Source organism: Cervus canadensis, chromosome 1, assembly GCF_019320065.1.
Source record: "Cervus canadensis isolate Bull #8, Minnesota chromosome 1, ASM1932006v1, whole genome shotgun sequence".
In the NCBI taxonomy this organism is placed as follows: domain Eukaryota; kingdom Metazoa; phylum Chordata; class Mammalia; order Artiodactyla; family Cervidae; genus Cervus; species Cervus canadensis.
In genome coordinates this window covers 25,465,024-25,486,712 of record NC_057386.1, presented here as the reverse complement: position 1 = coordinate 25,486,712, position 21,689 = coordinate 25,465,024, and the positions used below count along the sequence as shown (strand labels likewise).

The window sequence follows — 21,689 nt, the reverse complement described above, 5'->3', positions numbered from 1 at the left end:
TCAGACGTCACATGGACCTTGCAGGGGCCCCACCCTGAAGGCCTGCACAGTGTTGACTCCAAATGTTTACAGCCTGGGGTGACATCTGGGGAAGGGGAAGGACTGTGTCTGGGAAAGGAGGGCAGGCACAGGAGATGACCATCATCACCCCAGACTGTGAGGGCAGAGGTGTTGGGCTCTCCCCCACCAGCTTAGCCTGCTTACTGGACTCTGAGGTGCCAGCCTGCCCTCCCCACCCCAGGGATGCCCCTGTCCCACCTTTGCACCCTGAGCTGCCCTGTCTCCCTGTGGTGCACCCTCCAAGCCTGGCCCAGACCTCTTGCTCCCTCTTGACTGAGTGAGGGCACCCTTCTCAGAGCCTCCATCTCCCCACCTGCGGATGAAGGGTTGCATTTTTCAAGCCCTTGTGCTGAGTCTGATAGATAGTGTTTGGATTAGAAAAGAGGACATGGCCACCACAGGCTGTAGTGAGAAAGTGCTCTGTGATGGATTAATGATGTCTGCTTTGGGCATGGACTGGGGAGGAAGTGTTGGTAGTCTACATGCTGGCTTTCCCTGAGACAAGTGCTTTGTAAGGATTCTTCCAGTTGACCATGGACTTGTAAGGACTTGACCATGAGGTAGTGAGTGTCCCTTCCCTGGGTTCCAAGCAGGGCCTGAATGGCCATAGATCAGGAGTGCTGGTGAGGGTTTTGCCTCTGCTTTTGTGTGCTGAGAGGGGCTACTTGTGTCCTATCACCACGTGGCATTGCAGGGACCCTGAGGACTGAGGCTAGGAATACAGTGTCCACAATCTGGCCTTGGGGCCTGGAGGAGATAAGGAGATGGGGAGTTGAGTTCTCTTCAACTCCCCACACTAGGTGCTCACTTATGAAAGGCTATGTGACCCTGGGTAAATGACTCAAGCTTTCTGAGCTTCAGTTTCCTCACCCAGAAAGTCATAAGAAGGGATTACATGAGTTGTTTGAGCTCTTAGTGCCTGGCAAGTAGTAACTGCCTGACAAATACTAATCACTCTGTTCACATCTATGAAGGGGTCCTGCCACCTGGGAAGCCTCCCAGGGAGGGGGACATTGAGCGCCTCCTCAGTGACCCCTCTATCGACCCAACTAGTCAGTGCTTTCTTGGCTTCACCCCGGTCTCCTCTCAGATGCTGCAGAAACCTGAGGCCCAGAGCCTCAGGGGACCTGGCAGAGGGTGGCCCACTCCATCCGGAGGCACCTCCTGATGATTCGGCCCCACCGGTAGTCACGTGTTAGCTGCCTGCCTAAAAGCTCCCAGCCCAGTCCCTGCTGGTACACTGAGCCTTCTGGGTGCTGGAGCCTCTGTGTGTGGGTGCTGTGGCCGGCGGGCATGCCGGCTCTGGAGACGCTGGGATCAGGACAGGTTTGCCTCCCCTTGGGGGTCTCTGGGTCCAGCCCACTGGGGGTGCCTCACACCCCACCTCCACTGTTGTAGTCGCCTGCTCAGGTGGGAGTCCTGGCTCAGGTGGGAGATCCCAGTGCCTCCCCTTCCCCTCCTAGCAACATCTGGGACCCCCACCGGTCAACCTGGGCTTCCAACTGCTGTGGTATTAACTATTGTCTTTATTATGTATCTCATCCTGGCCCACAAGGTGTTTTGTGACCAGAACAATTCTCAGCCTCAGTTTTCCCACTTATAAAATGGAGAGCTAGCCTCCTTGCTTGCTAAGGCCTCTTCCAGAAAAGCAAATCTAGCTTCCTGTCTGTCTAATCTAACCGTATGCACCCATTGAGCAGGAGCCAGATAGGCCTGTACTTCCCTTGTTGAGGATATTGTCCCACTTTTTTTTTTTTTTTTTTTTTGGCCATGCCCTGCAACTTTTGGGATGTTAGTTCCCAGACCAGAGACAGGATCCAACTCAGGTCCCCTGCAGTAGAAGTGCAGAATCCTAGCCACTAGACCGCCAGGGACGTCCCCCACATTTCTTAAACCAAGTCCTTAAAGACCACTGAGCCCTGCAATCTTGCCTTCTTCTGTATATGGAGGGTCCCTGGATGTTTGGCAAGTTTGTGGTGCCAGGACTCCTACTGTGGGTCCTTTTTTCAGCCTTTCTTTGTGGTGGTGTGTTCACCAAGTGCCTGCGAGGACTCCCCACACCCCTGGCATCTCATGCACACACACACATGCACACATGTGCACACAGAGCTGTCTGCTGTGTCTCTGCTCCTTGGCTTCCGGGGGTCTTTGCCTGGGTGACTTTGCTCCAAGTACCAGTTTCCAGCTCTGAATAGTGGAGGAGTGGCTGTGAATGTGGCCTGTGGATTTTCTCTATGGTTTTAGGAGAAACATCAATAGAATAGGTCTGGGTGGGGCATAGGCACCCAGCCCAGGCAGAGATGCCAGTGGTCACTGTGACACCTGCCACCTGCCTGGGAGCTGGCCAAGTCACAGCCTCCGTGTGAGGCTGCCCAGCTGCTGGGAACAGTCGTGCCAGTTTGGGCTCTCCTGGCCTTTGATTCGTTTGATTCTGTCCCCGTTACAGGCCTCAAGCTGCTCAGAGCCTTACCCGAAGCAGCCGTGATCTGCTGGACATCCCACAAGTCCTCCCGGCCACACAGACCTGCCCCTTGCAATCTGGTGGCATGCTGCCGGCTTCTGAGTGCCCCATCCTGGTCACCTCCACTTGGAAGGCCCAGGAATCTTGGGCTGGGCTGTCTTCCAGGCACAGTCCCTGGGGTACCCCTACCACCGGCTCCTTGCCTGCTGGCCCAGGCAGAAGCAGAGCCCACCATTATAGCCTCAGGCCTCAGCTTCTCAGACCCAGGGTGAGGTAGTCAGCTGGAGCATCTGTATGGGAGAATGGCAGTGTGAGGAGAGCTGCCGCAGAGCCTGGGGTCCCCACACTGAGAGACCTTGTGTCAGACAGAAGTAGTTCTGAGTTCAGCTCTCCTGCTTAGTGGTTATGTGATTTTGGGAAAGTCACTTGACCTCTCTGAAACTCCATCCAGAGAGTAGAAATAGCCACAGTAGTTACCTCCTTGGGCTGCTGAGGAGTGACCCAGGAGTGTTTGCTGACGGGTCTGGCCTGCTCTCCCTGTGGATGGATGAGCTGGGAGCATTGTGTACTTGCCAGACCTGGGGATCCAGTGACACTGGCAACCGGATGGAGCCCGGAGGGGTCTGCAGCCTGGCTGGTTGAGTGGGCTCCACCTTCACTTCTCCCAGGTGTTTGGAGCAGAGGTCAGAGGTGGTGCCCTCTCTGCAGCTCTGGTTGTACCCTGTCCCACAGACCAGGGCTGATCCCAACTTTGCCACCTCCTGGCTGTCACCTCCATTCTCTTTCTCGTGGACCGGCTGCCCTGGGACCTTCTCTGGGGCCTCAGCATCTCAGTGCACTCAAGCGCTCCCAGGCTTGTCTGACTCTGACCTCGTGGTGTGGACTGGTTTCGGGTTTGGGGGCAGAGGCACGTGGGGCCCATCAGTGCCCTGCTACGCCGTTCCTGCTTGGTGCCTGACACGGACAGCCACATGGCCTTAGTGCCCACCCATGGGGCCAAGTGGAGTTGGGATCTCCTGTCTACAGATGCTGCCCCAGAGCCAGCAGGGCCATGGGGAGGGGCGGCTACCTGTGCGTCTGGGGCCCTGATGCTTGCTCCCAGCAGTGAGAACAGGGTTTGTCTGGCCATGGGAACAGTGCCATGGAGTGTGGCCTGGGACTGCCCAGTGTGTGAGTGTGTTTGCCAACCAGGTGCTGTGCTGAGTGGGCTGAGGATGAGGACTCTTCTGAGTGCTCCCCACATGCTCTTATTTAGAGCTGAGGAAGGCAGGGGTGGCAGAGGTCCCCAGGCTGAGGTCAGCAGTCAGTGACCCCCCCTGGAGGCTGACTCATGGGCCCCCTTCTAGCCACCTTTGGTGATGGGGAGGCCACAGGCCTAGCTTATGGGCAGTGAGAATAGGCACCTGAGGGAGACTGTGAGTGTCAGGAGGGTGGTGGGTCCAGCATTGGGTGTCCATCAGGCCCAGGTCCAGGCCCCAAGAGTGAAACTGCTGTGAACAAACAGCAAACCCCTGTACTCAGGGAGCTGGTGGTCTCATGGTGGGACGGCTTGTGCAGCCCCGAGCAAGCTGTTGTTGTGGTCACTAGAGTTAGGAGGTCAGGGAGAATGTGTGGGATTCGAGTGGGGTTCTGGGGGGGTGTATAGTTTTCTCAGGTGCAGGGAGGCCCTGGGAGATACCCCCGAGGCATCAAAGCCAGGGCTTGGAAGAGGGTGTCCGGGTGGGCCCCGGGGTGAGCAAGGGCAAGGCTGGAGACAAGATGGACTGACTCCTGGTGGCTGCCATGAGCACTGGCACCAGGGTGGGAGCAGGAAGGCCAGCAAGGTGGCTTTCAGGCTGGTCTTCGTGGGTGATTTCAAGGACTCAGGCCAGGAGGGTAGACGAAGGAGATGGATCCTGAATCCTGAATATATTGGAAAGCAGAGCCCTTGGTGGGAGAAAGGGGGACTGAGGAAGAACCCAGGGTTCTTGTCTGGAGCAGCTGGGAGGATGGAGGCAGGGAAGGAGCTGGCTAAGATGGGAGGGAGGACCAGGAGCTGGTTGGGGGTGATTCTGGGTATCCGAAACCATGGCTGGGCCGGGGGCTGAGGCGCGGAGGTGGGGGGGGGGGGGGCGGCGGCTACCAGGCCAGTACCACCATCAGCCCTGCCTTTCTCTCTGTTGCAGGAGCTGCCCAACCCTGAGCCAGTCTGGGGTCGAGCGGGGTCCCGCTGCCCCCACCTCCTGGATGACTGCGTCCGGCCGCACAAACCCCTACAGCATCGTGTCTTCAGAGGAGGACGGGCTGCACCTGGTCACCATGTCGGGCGCCAACGGCTTCGGCAATGGCAAGGTGCACACGCGGCGCCGGTGCCGGAATCGCTTCGTCAAGAAGAACGGCCAGTGCAACATCGAGTTCGCCAACATGGATGAGAAGTCGCAGCGCTACCTGGCGGACATGTTCACCACGTGCGTGGACATCCGCTGGCGCTACATGCTGCTCATCTTCTCGCTGGCCTTCCTCGCCTCCTGGTTGCTGTTCGGGGTCATCTTCTGGGTCATTGCGGTGGCCCACGGGGACCTGGAGCCCGCGGAGGCGCACGGCCGCACGCCGTGCGTGCTGCAGGTACACGGCTTCATGGCAGCCTTCCTCTTCTCCATCGAGACGCAGACCACCATCGGCTACGGGCTGCGCTGCGTGACCGAGGAGTGCCCGGTGGCCGTGTTCATGGTGGTGGCGCAGTCCATCGTGGGCTGCATCATCGACTCCTTCATGATTGGCGCCATCATGGCCAAGATGGCGCGGCCCAAGAAGCGCGCACAGACGCTGCTCTTCAGCCACAATGCGGTGGTGGCGCTGCGTGACGGCAAGCTCTGCCTCATGTGGCGCGTGGGCAACCTACGCAAGAGCCACATCGTGGAGGCCCATGTGCGGGCCCAGCTCATCAAGCCCCGGGTCACGGAGGAGGGCGAGTACATCCCGCTGGACCAGATCGACATTGATGTCGGCTTTGACAAGGGCCTGGACCGCATCTTCCTGGTGTCTCCCATCACCATCCTGCACGAGATTGACGAGGCCAGCCCTCTGTTCGGCATCAGCCGGCAGGACCTGGAAACGGATGACTTCGAGATCGTGGTCATCCTGGAGGGCATGGTGGAGGCCACGGCCATGACCACGCAGGCCCGCAGCTCCTATCTGGCTAACGAGATCCTATGGGGCCACCGCTTTGAGCCTGTCCTCTTTGAGGAGAAGAACCAGTACAAGATCGACTACTCGCATTTCCACAAGACCTACGAGGTGCCATCCACGCCCCGCTGCAGTGCCAAGGACCTGGTGGAGAACAAGTTCCTGCTGCCAAGCACCAACTCCTTCTGCTACGAGAATGAGCTGGCCTTCCTGAGCCGTGACGAGGAGGACGAGGTGGACGGAGAGCAAGACAGCCTCGGCCCCCAGGCCAGGCGCGACTTTGACAGGCCGCAGGCCGGCACAGCCCTTGACCAGCGGCCTTACAGACGGGAGTCTGAGATCTGAGCTGCCGTCGGTCAGCCGAGGTGCAGCATCTGCCCCGCCAAGGAGAGGCCTGAGCCCCTTGAGGGCTCTGGGCCGGAGCAGGATGAGCTTGGGCCCTGGTTGCAGACTCAGTAGCGTTTTAGATGTTTTATGTTTCTTTACAACACCTGTGAATGTTGGCGGGAGAGTGGGTGGCTTGTGCTGCCTCCGGGGCTGGGGCAGGCCCAGGGGTGGGGAGGTGGCCTCCGGGCACTGGTCTACAGGAGCCAGGGCCTTCTGCCTGAGGAGGGAGCTGCAGCCGTCCAGAGACGGCTGACCAGCCACCCGACCTCTGCGGGCGAAGGCCAGCAGGCAGTAGGGCGCCTCACTGGTTTTTACCTTGGGGAGAAACACCAGTTTTGGCATTCTCAATCTTAGTTTGAGTAAGACTGTTTACAAAAAAAAAAATTAACATGTGATTGATTTTTATAATTTGTTGCGGGGGAAAGAAGGACAGTTAGAATTCTGTTAGTCTGCTAGGGTGCAAGCAGCTGAGTGGAGTTTCCAGCAAGTTCCCAATGCTGGGCAGGCCTCTCTTCCGTGAAGATGGCGCATGTGCCTGATGGTGCAGCCTGCAGGGTAGGCGTGGGGCTCACCCCCATTCTTTATGCTCACAAAGTGAATTGGATTTCGTTTGTGATGGCAATACCGAGACCATGTTAATGATCCTAATGGAAGCTTTCCAGTGTTACTGGGGTTGGGGTAAGGGCCAGGAAGAGTCTGGGAAGAACTTTGAAGTTTGACTCTGTGCCTCTGGCGAGGCGTGTCTCAGGGCCGGGATGGGACCTAACCCCCAGCCACCTCCCACCCTGACCTGCCGGGTTCTCCTGTTTGTCTCTTTCCTTTTCTGCCCAGCGGCCTCTACCCCTTCCCCAGAACTGTGGGGGTGGATGGCTCCATGGGAAAGAGAGCTGGGTTCCCCAACTCCAAGGAAGTGTTTCAGCCCCATCCCCACGGGGCCCCAGCATGAGTCGTGCCTTAGAGACCCTGGGAGTCTGGCTCCAACTGTCACTGTTTTTATTGGATTCACGCGTCCTCTCCACAGCCCCCGACTCCACCATACTCCTCTGTCTGCAGAGGTTGGGCTGACCTGGCACCCCACCCTCCCAAGGCGAGCAGTGCAGGTATGCCCGGGTGGGGCCCAGCCGGGCTGTGCCCTGATGCTGAACTCACAGGAGTGCCCTAGGAAAGGTGAGCTTGTCAGCACACACCTCTGGGTCGGGTAGAGGCTTGGGTTCCTTGTTTGTCACTGGCTTTTGGCTCTGCCAGCCCAAGAGCTGCCCAGCACAGGCTTGTTCTTGGAGAAAGCAGCTGGCAGGGGCCAGGCCTCAGGATGGAGTCTGGACCTTTCCTGGGACTGCTGAGAGCATTGTGCTCACGTATGATTGGGCTGTTCAGTCATTAGAGAGCAGGCATCTCCCCGGCCCACCTGCCCAGGTGCTGTGGGACAACTCATGACCAGGAGGTGCTAGGACTCCGGCCCCTCCCCTCCTCCCACCCTGAGGCAGCTGGAGGCTTGCCCCAAGGTCAGGGGCCATGCGGGGTCCTGGCACCAACTGTCCATTCCCACCCAGACAGCCCTGCCCTGGCCTCAGATCGCACCCTAACTTTCAGTCAGGAATAGTCAAAAGGGTCAATCCGAGGTAGATGGAGGCGGCCCTTCCGCTCAAGATCTACTGGATGGGCCTCTCTCCTTCCCAGCCCTGAGCCCCGGGCTTCTTCAGCCTTAGTCCTGGGGGTGTGGGGTCCCCGTGGGAGCCATGAGGGTAGCAGATGGCCCTGGTCGCTTGGGGCTGGCACACAGGCCTGCCAGGCCAGCCCTCCACTCACCCCACCCAGGCCCCAGCTGTCTCGAGTGGCCTGGGGCACCTCCTCTCAGGCCTGTCCACCTCCCAGGCTCACACTGGACGGCTCAGGTCACAGACTCTGCAGGAGGGCCACTCCGAGCTGCCTTTCATCTCTCACCAAAGGCAGATGCTGTGTTTTCAAACTCCACTATCTGCTTTTTGCCTCCTCTGTGTTTATTTATTTATTTATTGCTTGTGCTAAAGACCAAAATAGTCTTCCTCTTTAGTGCCCTTGAAGCAGGAGGGCAGATGGAGGAGCTGTGTGTGCAGAGGCAGGATCAGGTGGTCCCTGGGGTGTGTGTGTGCCTGTGTGTGGGGTGTGGAGTGTGTGAACCCACTGGGTATTCAGTGCCATGTGCTCTGTGTGTGTGAGCACGTGTGTTGTGTGGGAGTCTGTGGGCACACATGTGTAGGTCACATGTGGCCTGTGTGCTATACAGGTGGGTGTACAAACTTGCTCTGCCCCCGCCCCCTGGCAGTGGTATTTCCAGGAAGCTTCCTGGCAGCCTGGGTCTGGTGGTGCGGAGGCTGGAGCTACCCAAGGCGCCCTCTGCCCTGAGAAAGCAAGCTGCTTATGTGGGGAGGGGCCTGGAGCCAAGTGTGTGAGAGCCGAGGTGTGAATTCCCATGTTGAGTCATCTCATCCAGGTGCCGGTGAAGTGTGTCCAGTGATGGCTTTTCCTGGAAGTGCTCGAGTCTGTGCATGGGAGTATCCTGCAGATGTGTGCCCACGACCATCTCCACGTGTGTGTGAATCCGGACAGGTGGTGTCTGTGGATGATACTACGTGTGTATCTACCCATGGGTCTATTTGTATGTTTGTTGGTTAATCTGTTTCCAGGCTATGGGGCTGGGCACACAGCACTGAGGACAGACCCCAGCTGTGGTCCCACCAGCCCTCTGCCCCAATTCTGGCCACGTGGGCATGTAAGGAGCATGGGTGACAGGGTGAGGCTTCTGTGCACGTTGGCACAAGGTGACAGCCACACGAGTGTGTGAGTGTGCCACCTCCAAAGGTGAGCATCTGTACATGACTGCATGTTAGGAGGCCTGTGTGCATCTGTCTACAAACACATGTACATGCATGAGCCAGGCTCCAGCAGCAGAGCTACACCTGCCTGCCGAGGGTGGCGTGTGTGTGTCTGTGGGCCGCTCGTGTCCGGTCAGGCCCAGGTGTGTTTCTCAGAACACGGCGGCCCTGCCTGCCATACCTGCTGGTGCTGTGCAGCCCAGTCCCTGCCCCCAGAGGGTCCCAGTGGGGGCAGGGGACCTGGTGGGAAGGAGGCCCCTGCAAAGGTCAAATCGGTGTCAAATATATTTTAAATGGTGAAACGAGGAGAATTTTCATGTTATTTTCAACACACAGCAGTGTCTGGAGATGTAGGCCATGAGACTAGACCACACTACACTCATTTCAGCCTCCTGGAGTGGCGCCGTGTGCAGACGTGTGTTTAAAGGCCCTGCCTGGTGTGGTGCACACCCACCCCCACCCAACACCCCGTGACATGGGGGGCACTCCCCAGTGGCCGATGAGGGAAGACAGAGAGGACAGAAGCGGCCTCCTTGCAGATCCCTGCGTGCTCCTCAGGCTGTGACCTGGCCCAAGTGTGCCAGACAACCACCACAGCTGGGCCCTGTGCCCCTGCAGGGTCCTCCCCAGGCCTGTGCCTCCCTTTCCCTTTCTCCTGCAGGGGTTTGGCGAGGGCAGGGCTGATGTGTGCTGAGCCCCCAGAATGAGGCAGGCCTGGCTCCCACCGCTGTGGGTGAGCTGAGAGGGGTTGAAGTGGGGGCAGTGGGGCTGCAGAGGGCAGGCACGTGCGGCTGCAGTGGACGCGCTGGTCTGTTCTGGGCTAAGAATATCGTCGCCTCGAGGGTCTCCGTTGGAAGAACCCCCCAAGGAAAGAATCCTTCCCTTTGCCCAAACTTTCCCTGAGTGGAGATCCCTTTGTGTCAGTGAAGATCCACGCAATGATTCCGGGCCGCTGGAGAGGAAGCCGGGTTGGGGGAAGGGGCTGTGGTGCCTGTGAAGTCTTCTTGGTTCATGTTCCCATGGGTTGGACCCAGAGGTGACTGGCTTGATGAGGGGGGTGGGTGCTCTCCTCCTCTGGCCCTGAAGCTTTCCCTGGGGTCCCAATGCCAGAATCTAAGCCACTTATGGCCTTCCCTGCCAACCCCTGACACCCCCACCCCTGAGAGTTCTCACCAAAGCACCTCCAGGCTGGGCCTCCAGGCAGGAGGAGTCCCTCAGGCCAGTCCTGACTCAGTCCAACCCCAGGCCACACACTTGCTCACCAGTTAAGAGTGGCTTCCTTACCCCTCTGGCCTCAGTCTCCCCATTGGTGAAGAAGGGTATTCCCAACAGCAGCCAGCTTGCAGATTTGTTGGAGAGTGAAGGAGAGAGCCTGTTAATTCAGTGAGAGCCTTGACACCGTGCCCTTGGGTTGGAACACAAATCCTCAGACCCCCATCCGTGTGTAGCCGTGCCCACTAGCTGCCTCTACTCTTTCCCGCCTCCCAGAGGATGAAATGAGTCCACCTTGGAATCTTCCCTAAAACAGATAAAAATGGGTTGAGGGGGCGGAGAAAATCTGAGATAAGGGGACAGGCTTACTGTCCTGGAGGAGGTCAGTTCAGGATCGTTGAGGGCATTGCCCAAGGGCAGCAGGAGGGTAGTTATCTGACCTGGGGTCACAGCTAGGCCTCAAGCCCCAGCGCCCCATGTCTGGTCATTGGACACAGAGGCCACTGCCCTCCTAGTCAGGACAGACAGCCTGGTTAGAGGGTCTCCCCAAGTCCACCTTCTGTTGGGGGGGCCTGCGACTTGGGAGGAAATTGGAAATGGGTTTCTCTTCAGTGCCAAGGAGTCGAGGTCACAGCAGTGTCCTCAAAGGACACCCCCTCCCCCTCCCACAAGCCACTCTCCCCCAGGACCAGAGTGGTCTCCAAACCAGAGGCCGGCCTTTCACCCACTGCCTGTGAGCCTTCCCTGGCTTCCTTCCGCAGTGGGTCCTGTCTGTCCAACCTGCCTTCATCCTGCCCACCTCATCCCCCTCCTCTGCTCCAGGCACCCTGCCTTCCTTTAGTCCCTTGAAAGCACGTTTTTGTCCCCACTCCACAGTCTGCGCAAGGGCTATTCCCTTTGCCTGGACAACCCTTCCCCTCACCCCCTCACCCTTCCTCTAGATTCACCTCCCCATCCTTCCTGGCCTCCTGCAGAGGCTCCCTGTGGGCAAGGATGGTGTGTTTCAACCCACTGTTGAGGGCCTAGTGCCAGAAGCAGGGTAAGATGTGCTCCCTATGTGTTCATCTGATGGAAGATGGGTGGGCAGAGGGTGGGTCCTGTGGGTTTCCCACCCAGAGAGGGGCCTTCAGGTCTCACCAGCCTGCTGCCCCTGCTCCCACCTTCCCCCTGACCCCACGTGGGCAGAGCCCAGCCACCAGCCACGCTGGGAAGAGAGTGGCTTGGTCTGGGGGCAGGGAGGGTGGAGAGCTTGGCGCTGCAGGGAGTCTGAGCCCACTGAGGGCCCTGGGCCCCCTCTTGTCAGTGCTGCTGAGACAGCACAGGAGGAGTCGTCCTTACCCAAGGCTGGGCTGGGGTCTCAAAGGCCTTCTGCCTCCTAAATGTTTATGATAAGCCATCTTTGGGCCCCAGTTTCCCTGCATGAGAAATGGGAGCCCCATCTATTCCTCCATTAGCATTTATATATTGCCACCGTGTGCCAGGCATTGAAGCCCTGGGAGGAAGCAGGATAGGCCCAGCTCCTGACATCACTCTAGGGGGTCAGGGGACAGACATTCAGTGGTGTGAGCCTGCAATAGATCCATGTGCACGTGACTCAGTGGCAGCGGGGGGAGGGTCTGGGGAGTTGGTGAAGGAAGCAGTAGAAGCAGGAGAGGAACTGAAAGGCAGATGTGGGAGCAGCTGAGGCCCAGCCAGCCTGACCGTGGGTTCAGACGTGTGAACTGTGGCCCCTTCACACTGGGAGGCACAGCCTCTCAGCACTTTCGGGCCCAGGTGGCTCCTATTAACCTGAATGATTCTCCAGAGAAGGGGCAGTTGAGATCCACTGGGCAACAATCCAGCAGCAGGGCACCGGGCTCACCCCGGTACAGGTGACCGGTGGCACAAAGATACACCTCTAGCAGCCGCCGCCACGGGGCCCAGCCCCTGAGTGAGAGGGATGCTCGGGCCCCAAGGACAAAGCAGGGGAGGCCTTGTTGGAAGGACCAATGTGTCCAAGGAAGAGGCATTTCCTCTGAGATCTGAAGGATGAGTAGAGGTTTCCCAGGTATATGGGAAGGGGCTTCCCAGAGTGGGGTCAGCACCAGCAAAGGCCCCTGGGGTGAGAGAATAGGAAGAAGCAAAAGGAATGGTTTGGCTGGGGTGGGGAAGACCACACAGTGCCCCATGCAGGGCTGACCTCCTTCTCCAGACCTCAGCCTTCCTCAGCCCTCTGTGATGGCTTTGCAGCCTCTCTGGAGCAGGAACTCTGGTCCTCTCTTGTTCACGATGGAGCCCCAGCACCAAGAGTAACCAGTGCCTGGCTCCCTGTAGGTGCTCAGCTTGGGCTGCTCCCAGAGGATGTAAAAGAACCACAGGAAGTTGTTCGTGACCTGTCCTGGGAGGGGCCTGGGGCCTTGCCATGGAGTTGGCCGAGGAGCAGGTCCAGGAGGCCTCCTCCTTGTTGGCCCAGCTGCGAGGTGCCTGCAGGCTTGCACAGTGTGTGTGGTGGTGTCCTTCTCAGAAGTGCACAAAATGAAACAACTATGGTTGCCAAGGAGCCCATCCTTGTGCAAAACAGTTACCAAAGTACAAACAAAAACTTTGTGGGGATATTAATAACTACAGGCTTCCCAGGTGGTGCTAGTGGTAAAGACCTGCCTGCCAATGAGACACAGCCTCAATCCCTGGGTCGGGAAGATCCCCTGGAGGAGGGCATGGCAACTCACTCCAGTATTCTTACCTGGAGAAACCAATGGATAGAGGAGCCTGGTGGGCTACAGTCTGTGGGGTCTCAAAGAGTCAGATACGAATTACCGACTGAGCACGCATGCAGTAACCATGTTTCCTCACTAACTGTTGATGCCAGCTTCCTGGAGGTAAGCACAGCCTCACTGTCAGGGGTCCCAGAAAGTCACCAGCAAAGAACACCACCCCTACCTCCTCCCAGCCCCACCACCATTCTGCAGGCAGCAGAATTGCCTCCATCTGTAAAAGAAGAGGACGGTCACTTTTCATTAGAGGTGAGAACACAGAGCCATACATGCTTCCATCCAGGTACATTCCCCGAGCCCTGGTGGGTGTGCAGGCCTGGGTTCTAGCCCTGCAGGCCCAGTGGTTTGGAGACAGGCTTGCTGCTGTGGGGCAGGGCAGGGACACTTCGCCTGCAGATGTCCGAGAGAATATACTGTAGGCTTTGTAGCCACAAGGTCGGTAGGAGCAGCATGGCTCCGTTAGCATGACAGCAAAGCCATTATTATTACTGTTCAAATAATGCCTCATTTATGGACACTGACATCTGAATTCCATATATTTTTCACATGGCACAGACTATTACTCTCTGATTCCACTCCCTGCTCCCCTCCACCCCACCATTATTAAAAAATGCAAAACTATTCTTAGCTGGAGGGCCATGAAAACAGGCTGTGGGCTACATCAGAATCTCTGAGAACTTCTTTAAAGTCATACCACTGTGAGTTCTGACCCATCCGGCCTGTGGCAGTCCCCAAATGTGTATTTCTAACAAGTTCCCGGGTGATGTTAAGCTGTTGGGTTGCCTTACCCTGAGAACCGCTGTTTTTCTGCCTGGGAGATGGAGCCCCAGAGGTTTGTGAGTTGACTGCCTGTCCTGGCTCTCATACAGTTATAATCCTTCCCGAGTGTGAGATGAGGTGGCCTCGTGTTCCCTACAGAGGTGCCAAGCCAAAGTAGGCCCTCTCTGATTTAGGAGAGGAAAAAAATGGTTTTCCCCTCTATCTTCCCACATTCTTCAACTTGTATCCTGCAAATTGGACTAATAAAAGACAGAGGAACAAGGGAAAAACAAGCAGAAGTTTATCAGTATACATATCATGCATACAAACAGGAGAACTCAGTGATGAGTGACTCCAAAGATGGTTGGAATGCAGACTTTCAACAGCACTTTACAGATGAGGAAACTGAGGTTCAAGGACAAGCAGGAGTGCACTGGCCTCTCACTGCTCAAGTCAGAACTCTGCACTGTTTTGGATCCCCCTAGCCCCCACACCGCTCTGGTGCAACACCCTGACCTTTTAAATCTTTAGAATTTGTTTTGGGCCCCAATGCATTTCTCCATCCCGCTGCCTCCACCCAGTCCAGGCCACTGTCATTGCCGACCTGGACGATTGTAGTTAGCACCTCCCTGGTCCCCTGGGCCTCTTGCCCTTCTGTACCTGGGCAAGACTTTAGAGTCCCCTGGGCTTTGGGTCTGGGTGGCCTGGGCTCCCTGGCCCTGATGGGCCCGCGGGAGCAGTGCATGAAGCCTGCTCCAGCAGGCAGAAGGCTTGGCTGTATGAAGAAGAGCGGACCAGTCACCTGGATCCTGGTTCCGAGCTCCCTGAGTGACCTGCCAGCCGCAGCCCCTTCCTGAAACCTCTGTTTCTGACACACGAGGAATGATGTGGAAAGACGCTTCTTTTCCCTTCCTGGGTCGTTGCTTCTTCAATGTTGAGGCTGGGACTGTTCTTGTTGTCTACTGAGGCAGGAGCTCGGATCCCACAGCCCTGGGTCAGGGCAGGCCCAGGCTGGGCTTTGGAGCAGTGCTGCTGCCCAGGCAGTGTACCACACAACCCCAGGGGGCCATTCACGGCCTATTCCACCGTGCACAGCAGTGGTAACCTCTGAGACCTCTGGCCTCTGTTCACTGCCCACAGGCTCTGTGGGGAGGGTCCACAGCACATGTGGAAGGTGTGGTGTGGGGCGCCCCGGCCAAGATGGGAGCTGTTTCTGCAGACAGGGACAACTTTTCTTTGTGAATTGACTACCTGGAAAATACTTGAAAGGGTGACGAGGCCTCGTACCAACACACGCACATAACCACATTCACGTAGACCCACACATATACATGCACAGACACCGGAAATGTACGCAAATGCAAGTGCACTAAACATACACACGTGACAGCATGTGTCTTATCACACAGTAGTGCCAAAGAGCAGCTCCCAATGCCTGAGCCAACGTGAAGGATCCTCAGTCACAAATGGGGACATGCTGAGTCTGTGGGGCTAGAGCTCAGGGCATGGGTTGCCTGTGGGAGCAGGTGAGGGGTTAGAACCTGGTAAGTTTGGGCTCAGAGAACAGGAGTCCCTGGCTCTGGAGGAACAAGTTGACAAGGAAAGGTTTCCAGTCCATGTGTCCTGCCCATCAAAGACGGGGCCTTTATCAGTATATGCATTGCACACACATGGGAGAACTCAGTGAGGGAAAAAAAGATAGATAGACAGAGACAGATAAAGTGACCAAAAAACATACAGCCTGATAGATGGACAAAGAGATAGAATCAGAAAGATGGACACATAAACAGACACATCAACAATAGACCGAAAGCTGTATGGACAACACAGAGAGAAAGACAGGCAGGATTACGGATAGAGAGGTACAGGCAAACCAACAGAAAAGAGAGGCAGACACCCAGACAGGAAGACAGCCAGGCAGGCATGCAAATACACATCTGTACATACAATCACACACATATATGTAGGTACAACCACACACACACACATGTAGGTACAGTCTCTAACACACACACGGATGTAGGTACAGCCACCCTCACTCAGATATAGGTACAGCCACACACAGTTGTATGTACAGCCACACACACAGATGTAGGTATAGTCACACTCACAGATGTGGGTATAGCCACATACACAGACATAGGTATATATAGTTACACTCATAGATGTAGGTACAGTCACACACACAGATGTAGGTATAATCTCTAACATACACACGGATGTAGGTATAGCCACACACACAGATGTAGGTATAGCCACATACACAGATGTAGGTATAGTCACACTCATAGATGTAGGTACAGCCACACACACAGATGTAGGTACAGTCACCCACACACAGATGTAGGTACAATCTCACACACACACACACACAGATGTAGGTTCAGAGAGAGAGGCAGAGCCAGTGGAACAGAGAGGCAGACAGCATTGTTTCTGTCTTTTTTCTCTGACTTTGAATAGAGTTCCTCTGTGTGGGACACACTGGCATGGGTAGGTCATGGCCACCTAAAATGCCATTATGAGCTCCTGTCAATCATGAGCCTTGAATTCATATGACTTCAAATGACGTGAAGGGCAAAACAATGTAGATCTGACATCTCGTATGGGATCAGAATGCTTCTTGCTCTTTGATTATTTGACTAAGGGTATACATTAAGAATGGTCATATTTTTATTTTGTTTTTGCTTGTTTCTGTTTAAGAGGAAAAATCCATAAAAATTCTATCCTGAAGTCTTTTTCCTGGAATGTATCTAAACAAGGGATTCCAATTTGAGCCAGCAGAGGGCAGGAAGTCATTAGCTCGTGTTGCTTGGTCTGTGGACAAGTAAACTCAAGATTTGCTTGTGTCGTTGCTTCTTGAGCATTTGGTTAACTCCAAGACCTGCACACACTCATCTACCCTTAATGAACATGCTGAGTCTTCAGTATTTATAGCATTCAGACTTTCTGCTCTTTCTCAGCAGTGAGGTATTAGAGGACACAGCTGTTCTTCGAAGTGGGGTGGAAAATAAACAAAAATCCACTCAAAATTAATTTTATGGGTGGTCCAGGGGGATTATATTGGATAGAATAAACAACAATCCAGAATGAATATCTTCGTGCGATTAACAATTTTAAGCTTATTCATTTTCCTTTATATTGTGTAATTTACTAAATTCTGCATCTGCAGAAATACGTTTGCTGTTCAGAAAGAATGACTTTTGGAAGGTAAGTAATCAAAGCGTATCTAGGCTTGTTACAACAATTGACATTGTCCCAGCAATGTGATCTCTTCATCCAACTGCTGACAACAATTAGTTGTGTATTCATCAGTATTTACAGGCAACCCTTAGTGCCTGCCATCTCAAATGTGGTTTGCAACTATAGATGCATCCTTAAGTTTTTATGATTTTGGAACAAGGAGGAATAGGCTGGTCCATATAAATATGATCAAGCATGTTCCTCTTTTGAACACGGAAATTACAAGACCCAAGTTTTCCCATTAACATTAGCTTAGAGGCAGTAGTCTGCTGGAGTCTTGACAGGTGCAAAGAGTTAGGAGATGGCAGGAGGACCCCAGCTAGGACAGCATGCAGACATCCCGTCTCCAAGGTGAGAGGAAGTCCCTCTGTGCTCTCTTGGTGAGCCTTACCCTGTGGACCTACCACACTTGGAGTCTCTGTTGGACTTTGCAGTTCCTGGACCTCCAATCGGTGCAAACACACATTAGGTACTTTTTCATGTCTAGCTTTTCCAGTCCATGTTAAGTCTGTGAAATTCATCCATATTATATCATTATTTCATTGAACAGCCATTCCTGTCATCATTGCTAGGTACTACTATTGTTTGACTATTTCAAAATATATGTGTCTGTTCAATTACTGATGTAAACCTTCTAATTCTTTGATTTTTTAGCTTTTTCCTACTGGCACATCTTCTCATGGACATAAGCCATAATTCCTGTCAGGCTGTGTCATATGGGGTATGTGTCTATGCTCAGATGTATAGATATTGCCAAGCAGTTTTCTTTCCAAAGTTGTTATATTGTACTAATTTACACTCCATCAGCAATGCTTATCTTGCCAGGTTTAAAATATTTTATCTAGTCTGTTTGATTTCAGTCATTCTGATGTGTGTTTGTGCTGTGTATGACATATTCACTTGAATTTCCTAAAGAGTAATGAAGTAGAATTGGCTTTCTGAGGCTTCTTAGCCATTTGGATATGTTCTTTTTTGAAGGACTTGTTCAAACTTTTGATTGCTTTTAATTGGGCTCTCTTTTAAAAAATTGATTTGTAGCATTTTTTAAAAGATGTTCTGGGTGTGAATCCTCTATGGGATAAACATATTACAAATACATCATCCATGTTTGTGGCTATAGTTTTTACCCAAAGTTTTAATCTTAACAGAGTCCAATTTAACAATCTTTTACCTTATGGCTGTTGCATTTTTGGAGTCCCATTTGAGAAAGCTTTTCTGACACCAAGTTGACACACGCAGTAACATCAAGAAGACGAAGTCCTGTGTTTTTTCCCAGGACCTCTGTAGTTCCACCTTTCCTCCAGGCAGAACCTTCTCCAAGGTCTGCATCCCAAGTCTGAGTAGCTTTCCTCCAGCCCAGCCCTAGATGCCTCCCTGCAGCCAGGTGACGGCGCTTCCCCAAGGGTGTGAGCTCTGCGGGCCCCAAGCCCTGTCCTTTGTTCGTGCAACTTTGCTGGCAGTGTCAGCTTCCCACGTGTATTCTCTCTTGTGTCGGGTGCCTCCTGCGTATGTCTCCTGCTTTCTACGTGCTGCACTGGTCTCTGCTAGACTAATCTGTATGGTTTTGTTTTTTTTTCCCCCATCTGGACAATGACAACATGATTACTAACCTGGAAAAGGTAAACTAAATCTACTTGCTATTCTTGTTAGCTCTCTGATGACAACAACTGAGAAGATTGGTGACATTCAGGAGTGGCCAAACCATAGGTAAATATGTACACGGAGCTACTGGGCAGAACATAGTAATGTTACAATGGGTATGGGTTTGACCAGTAAATTATCCTTCATGCCACCCCTACCTTTGGAGAAAGATGCTCACCTGAGTAGGAAGATGCTCACTGGCATGATCACCTACCGACACGTGGTCTGGATGCAAATGGTCATGACAGGACAGTTGTCAAACTGGCATCTCCGATGTACAACCTGAGGTCAGTTCATGCAGACTGACCAGGACAGATAGGCAAGACATATGGGGCACAGAAGTGTCAGTCTGTACAGAGAAGCATCTGGAATTTTGTATAAAATGATAGTCCACAAACTATCTCATCCCGCTAAGAGTCTCAGGTACCAACCACTCAGTTCAGTAGAGGAGTGGAGCCCTAGGCCACCTGACACTTGACAGGAGACTGGGGCTTTCGTGGGGCACCGCTGGACCGGGCTCACCCAGCTGGACAGCCCCTGCAGCGTGACTCCTGGCCGAGCCCATCTATCCAACATTGCTCACATTTACTTGTTTGTTCAGGTCATCACGATCACGCTGTGAGCAAGCATGTTCCCAGGTGGTGTGAGAGCTGGACACAGGATAAGGAGCTGCTGAAGGCCCAGCAAAGTACAGCAACCTCAGTGGGCAGCTGCCTCCCAGGGTGTCTGCCCCGCTGCCACTCCTGTGATTATGTCATTTTACTGAGCAAAGGGGCTTGGCAGATGGAATTAAAGTTACTGATCAATGACCTTTGGCAGGATAAGATCCCGGTGGGCCTAATCTAATCACACAAGCCCTTACGAACTGACAGCTTTCTCTGGTTATGGGCACAAGGGCAGGTCCGATCTGTCAGGCGCTGAGCTGAGAGGTGTGAGTAGGTGAGTAAAGCCACAGGCCCCGAATGGGGCAGTGAAAGCTCTAATCACTTCCTGGGTTGAATGATGCAAGCATCTCCAGCTGTTCCATTGTTCCCCGAGGAAATGGTGCACCTGTTGAGGCTAGGTGGGGCAGAGCATGTGGGGGTTATCTCACTGCGGGGGTAGGCCCAGCAAAAGGTTCTGGTGGTTCTAGGGACCCAAGGTGGGTGTGAAGGGGTGAGCTTGGAGCGGAAAAGTACTAGGTACCAAGTCAGAGTGTGGAAAGCACCTTCAAGTTTTCCCCCTCCTCCTCGAAGTCGCCTGGGGAAGACCCCTGTCCAAGCATCAGATAAAAGCACCTGGGAATGGAGGTGCCAGGGCTAGAAGTGTAAGTCTGTGAAGAGCCCAGCCAGCCAGGGGCCTGAGTCCTTGACTGTGTAGGGAGGCAAAATCTGTTACCCAAAAACATATCTCTCTGGCATGAGGATTCATTTAGGCTGATTTTTTTTAAAAAACAGAAGACTCAGGAAGTGTTTTGTTATCTTTACCTCCCTCTCAGCTGCCTATAGAATTTAGATATAGAGACCGTTCCTGGAACAGAGCTGTCCCTGGAGAAATCTGCCAAGAACTTGGGTTTTGTGTAGTGGGTAGAGTCAGCAGAGCCTGGGGACCAGGGTCCACTCTCATCCCACTGTCTCTGCAGGGCTCAGGAGACACTGATTTACCAAAATTTGCTTTCCCATCTCCATGTGAATTGTCTGCATTCCCACTGAAGTCCCAAATCCCTACCTGACACCCTCTTTTGTCTTTAGCTGAAGATGGTATTAATAGTTAAGCTGAGGGTTTTGGCATCGCTGAGTTATTCAGTTTCCCTGGGTCTCTCCCATGTATACATGTTATTAAACTTTGATGCTCTCCTGTTAATCTGCCTTGTGTCAGTTTAATTCTCATACGAACCAGAAGAATCTAGAAGGGTAGAGGAAAATCTTCCTCCCAGATAGCTGAGTATCTCCTTATACATACATACAAATAGGGGCTTCCCTGGTGGCTCAGATAGTAAAGAATCTACCTGCAATGTGGGAGACCTGGGTTCGGTCCCTGGGTTGGGAAGATCCCCTGGAGAAGGGCATGGCAACCCACTCCAGCATTCTTTCAGGGAGAACCCCCATGGACAGAGGAGCCTGGCAGGCTATGGCACATACATGCACACACCACACGTCTCATATTTTCTTTATTTACTCATCCATCAATGGACACTTCAGTTGTTTCTTTATCTTGACTTTTGCAGGTAATGTGGCAATGCCCAAGGGACATAGATATGTCTTTGAGATACTGATTCCATTTCCTTTGGGTATACACCCAGAAGTGGAACTGCTGGGTCATATGGTAGGTCTATTTCAATTTTTGAAGGTAGCTTCCTCCTGTTTTCCACAGTGGCTGCACCAGTTTACACTACTATGAACAGTGCACAGAAGTTCCCTTTTCTCCCAGGGGAGCATTTTCCATCTAGGGAGATCAGCAGTGATGCTTCCATAAAACCTCTCTGCTGGTTTCTCCTGGGTCTGAGCACCAGACTTTCCAGCATCACTGTCTTGGAGGATACTTGTGGGCAAGAGGGAGATTGTCCCACAGAGAAAGCAGAGGCTGTGGGGATGAGATGCAGGACCCATGTGGGGAGGGGCAGGGAGGCACCACCAGCTCCTTCAGATGCAGCTCCTCAAAGGGCCCTGGAGAGTGCTGACAAGGGCTGGTGCTGTCTTGAGAGCCTATCTGAAGAGTCTTCCTGAGGGGTTTGCTCCATGTGGGTGGCTGGGGTCTCAGTGAAGTCTTGGGGGTACCAGGATCCACTGCAGACCACTGGGAAAGCAGCCCTACCTCCCTCCCTCCTGCCCTGAGCCTGGCTCCTCTGAGCTGGAGAACCCACCCCTACCCTGCTTCCAGACGTACACCTGCTTCACCTGCTGGAAAACACCTAGTCTGGACACTTCTGGGCAGGTCAAATTTCCTGTCTCATTTTTACACACATTAGCCATTATTTCAACCAAGCATGTCTCTTGTAGATGGGGGACCGAGCTCTCTAAGAATAAAGGTCCATAGTTTAAAGCTTGTTCCTCTTCTTCCTGCCCCCATCATATGATCATGAACTTCTGAAGATAAATTGGCATCTCATGTCTTGTATGTTTTGCTGCCTCTAGAGAGGTGGTTGTGTCCATACTAGAGCACGTGAATAGATGTGCACAG

The 21,689-nt window shown here is 53.8% G+C and overlaps 1 protein-coding gene across 4 annotated transcripts in view; it reads left to right on the top strand.

The window, feature by feature from the left end:
- Positions 1–9,231, top strand: part of KCNJ12 (potassium inwardly rectifying channel subfamily J member 12) — a 37,677-nt gene extending 28,446 nt beyond the window's left edge. For 3 of the 4 annotated variants that reach the window (XM_043472177.1, XM_043472153.1, XM_043472162.1), the window contains one exon: positions 4,687–9,231. In XM_043472177.1, the coding sequence (XP_043328112.1) occupies positions 4,748–6,031 (1,284 nt within the window). In that variant the 5' untranslated portion in view covers positions 4,687–4,747 and the 3' untranslated portion in view covers positions 6,032–9,231. Of the gene's footprint in view, positions 1–1,299; positions 1,387–4,686 lie in introns of those variants that run through there. The other variant, XM_043472172.1, reaches the window with a different exon arrangement.
- The last annotated feature ends 12,458 nt before the right edge of the window (positions 9,232–21,689 follow it).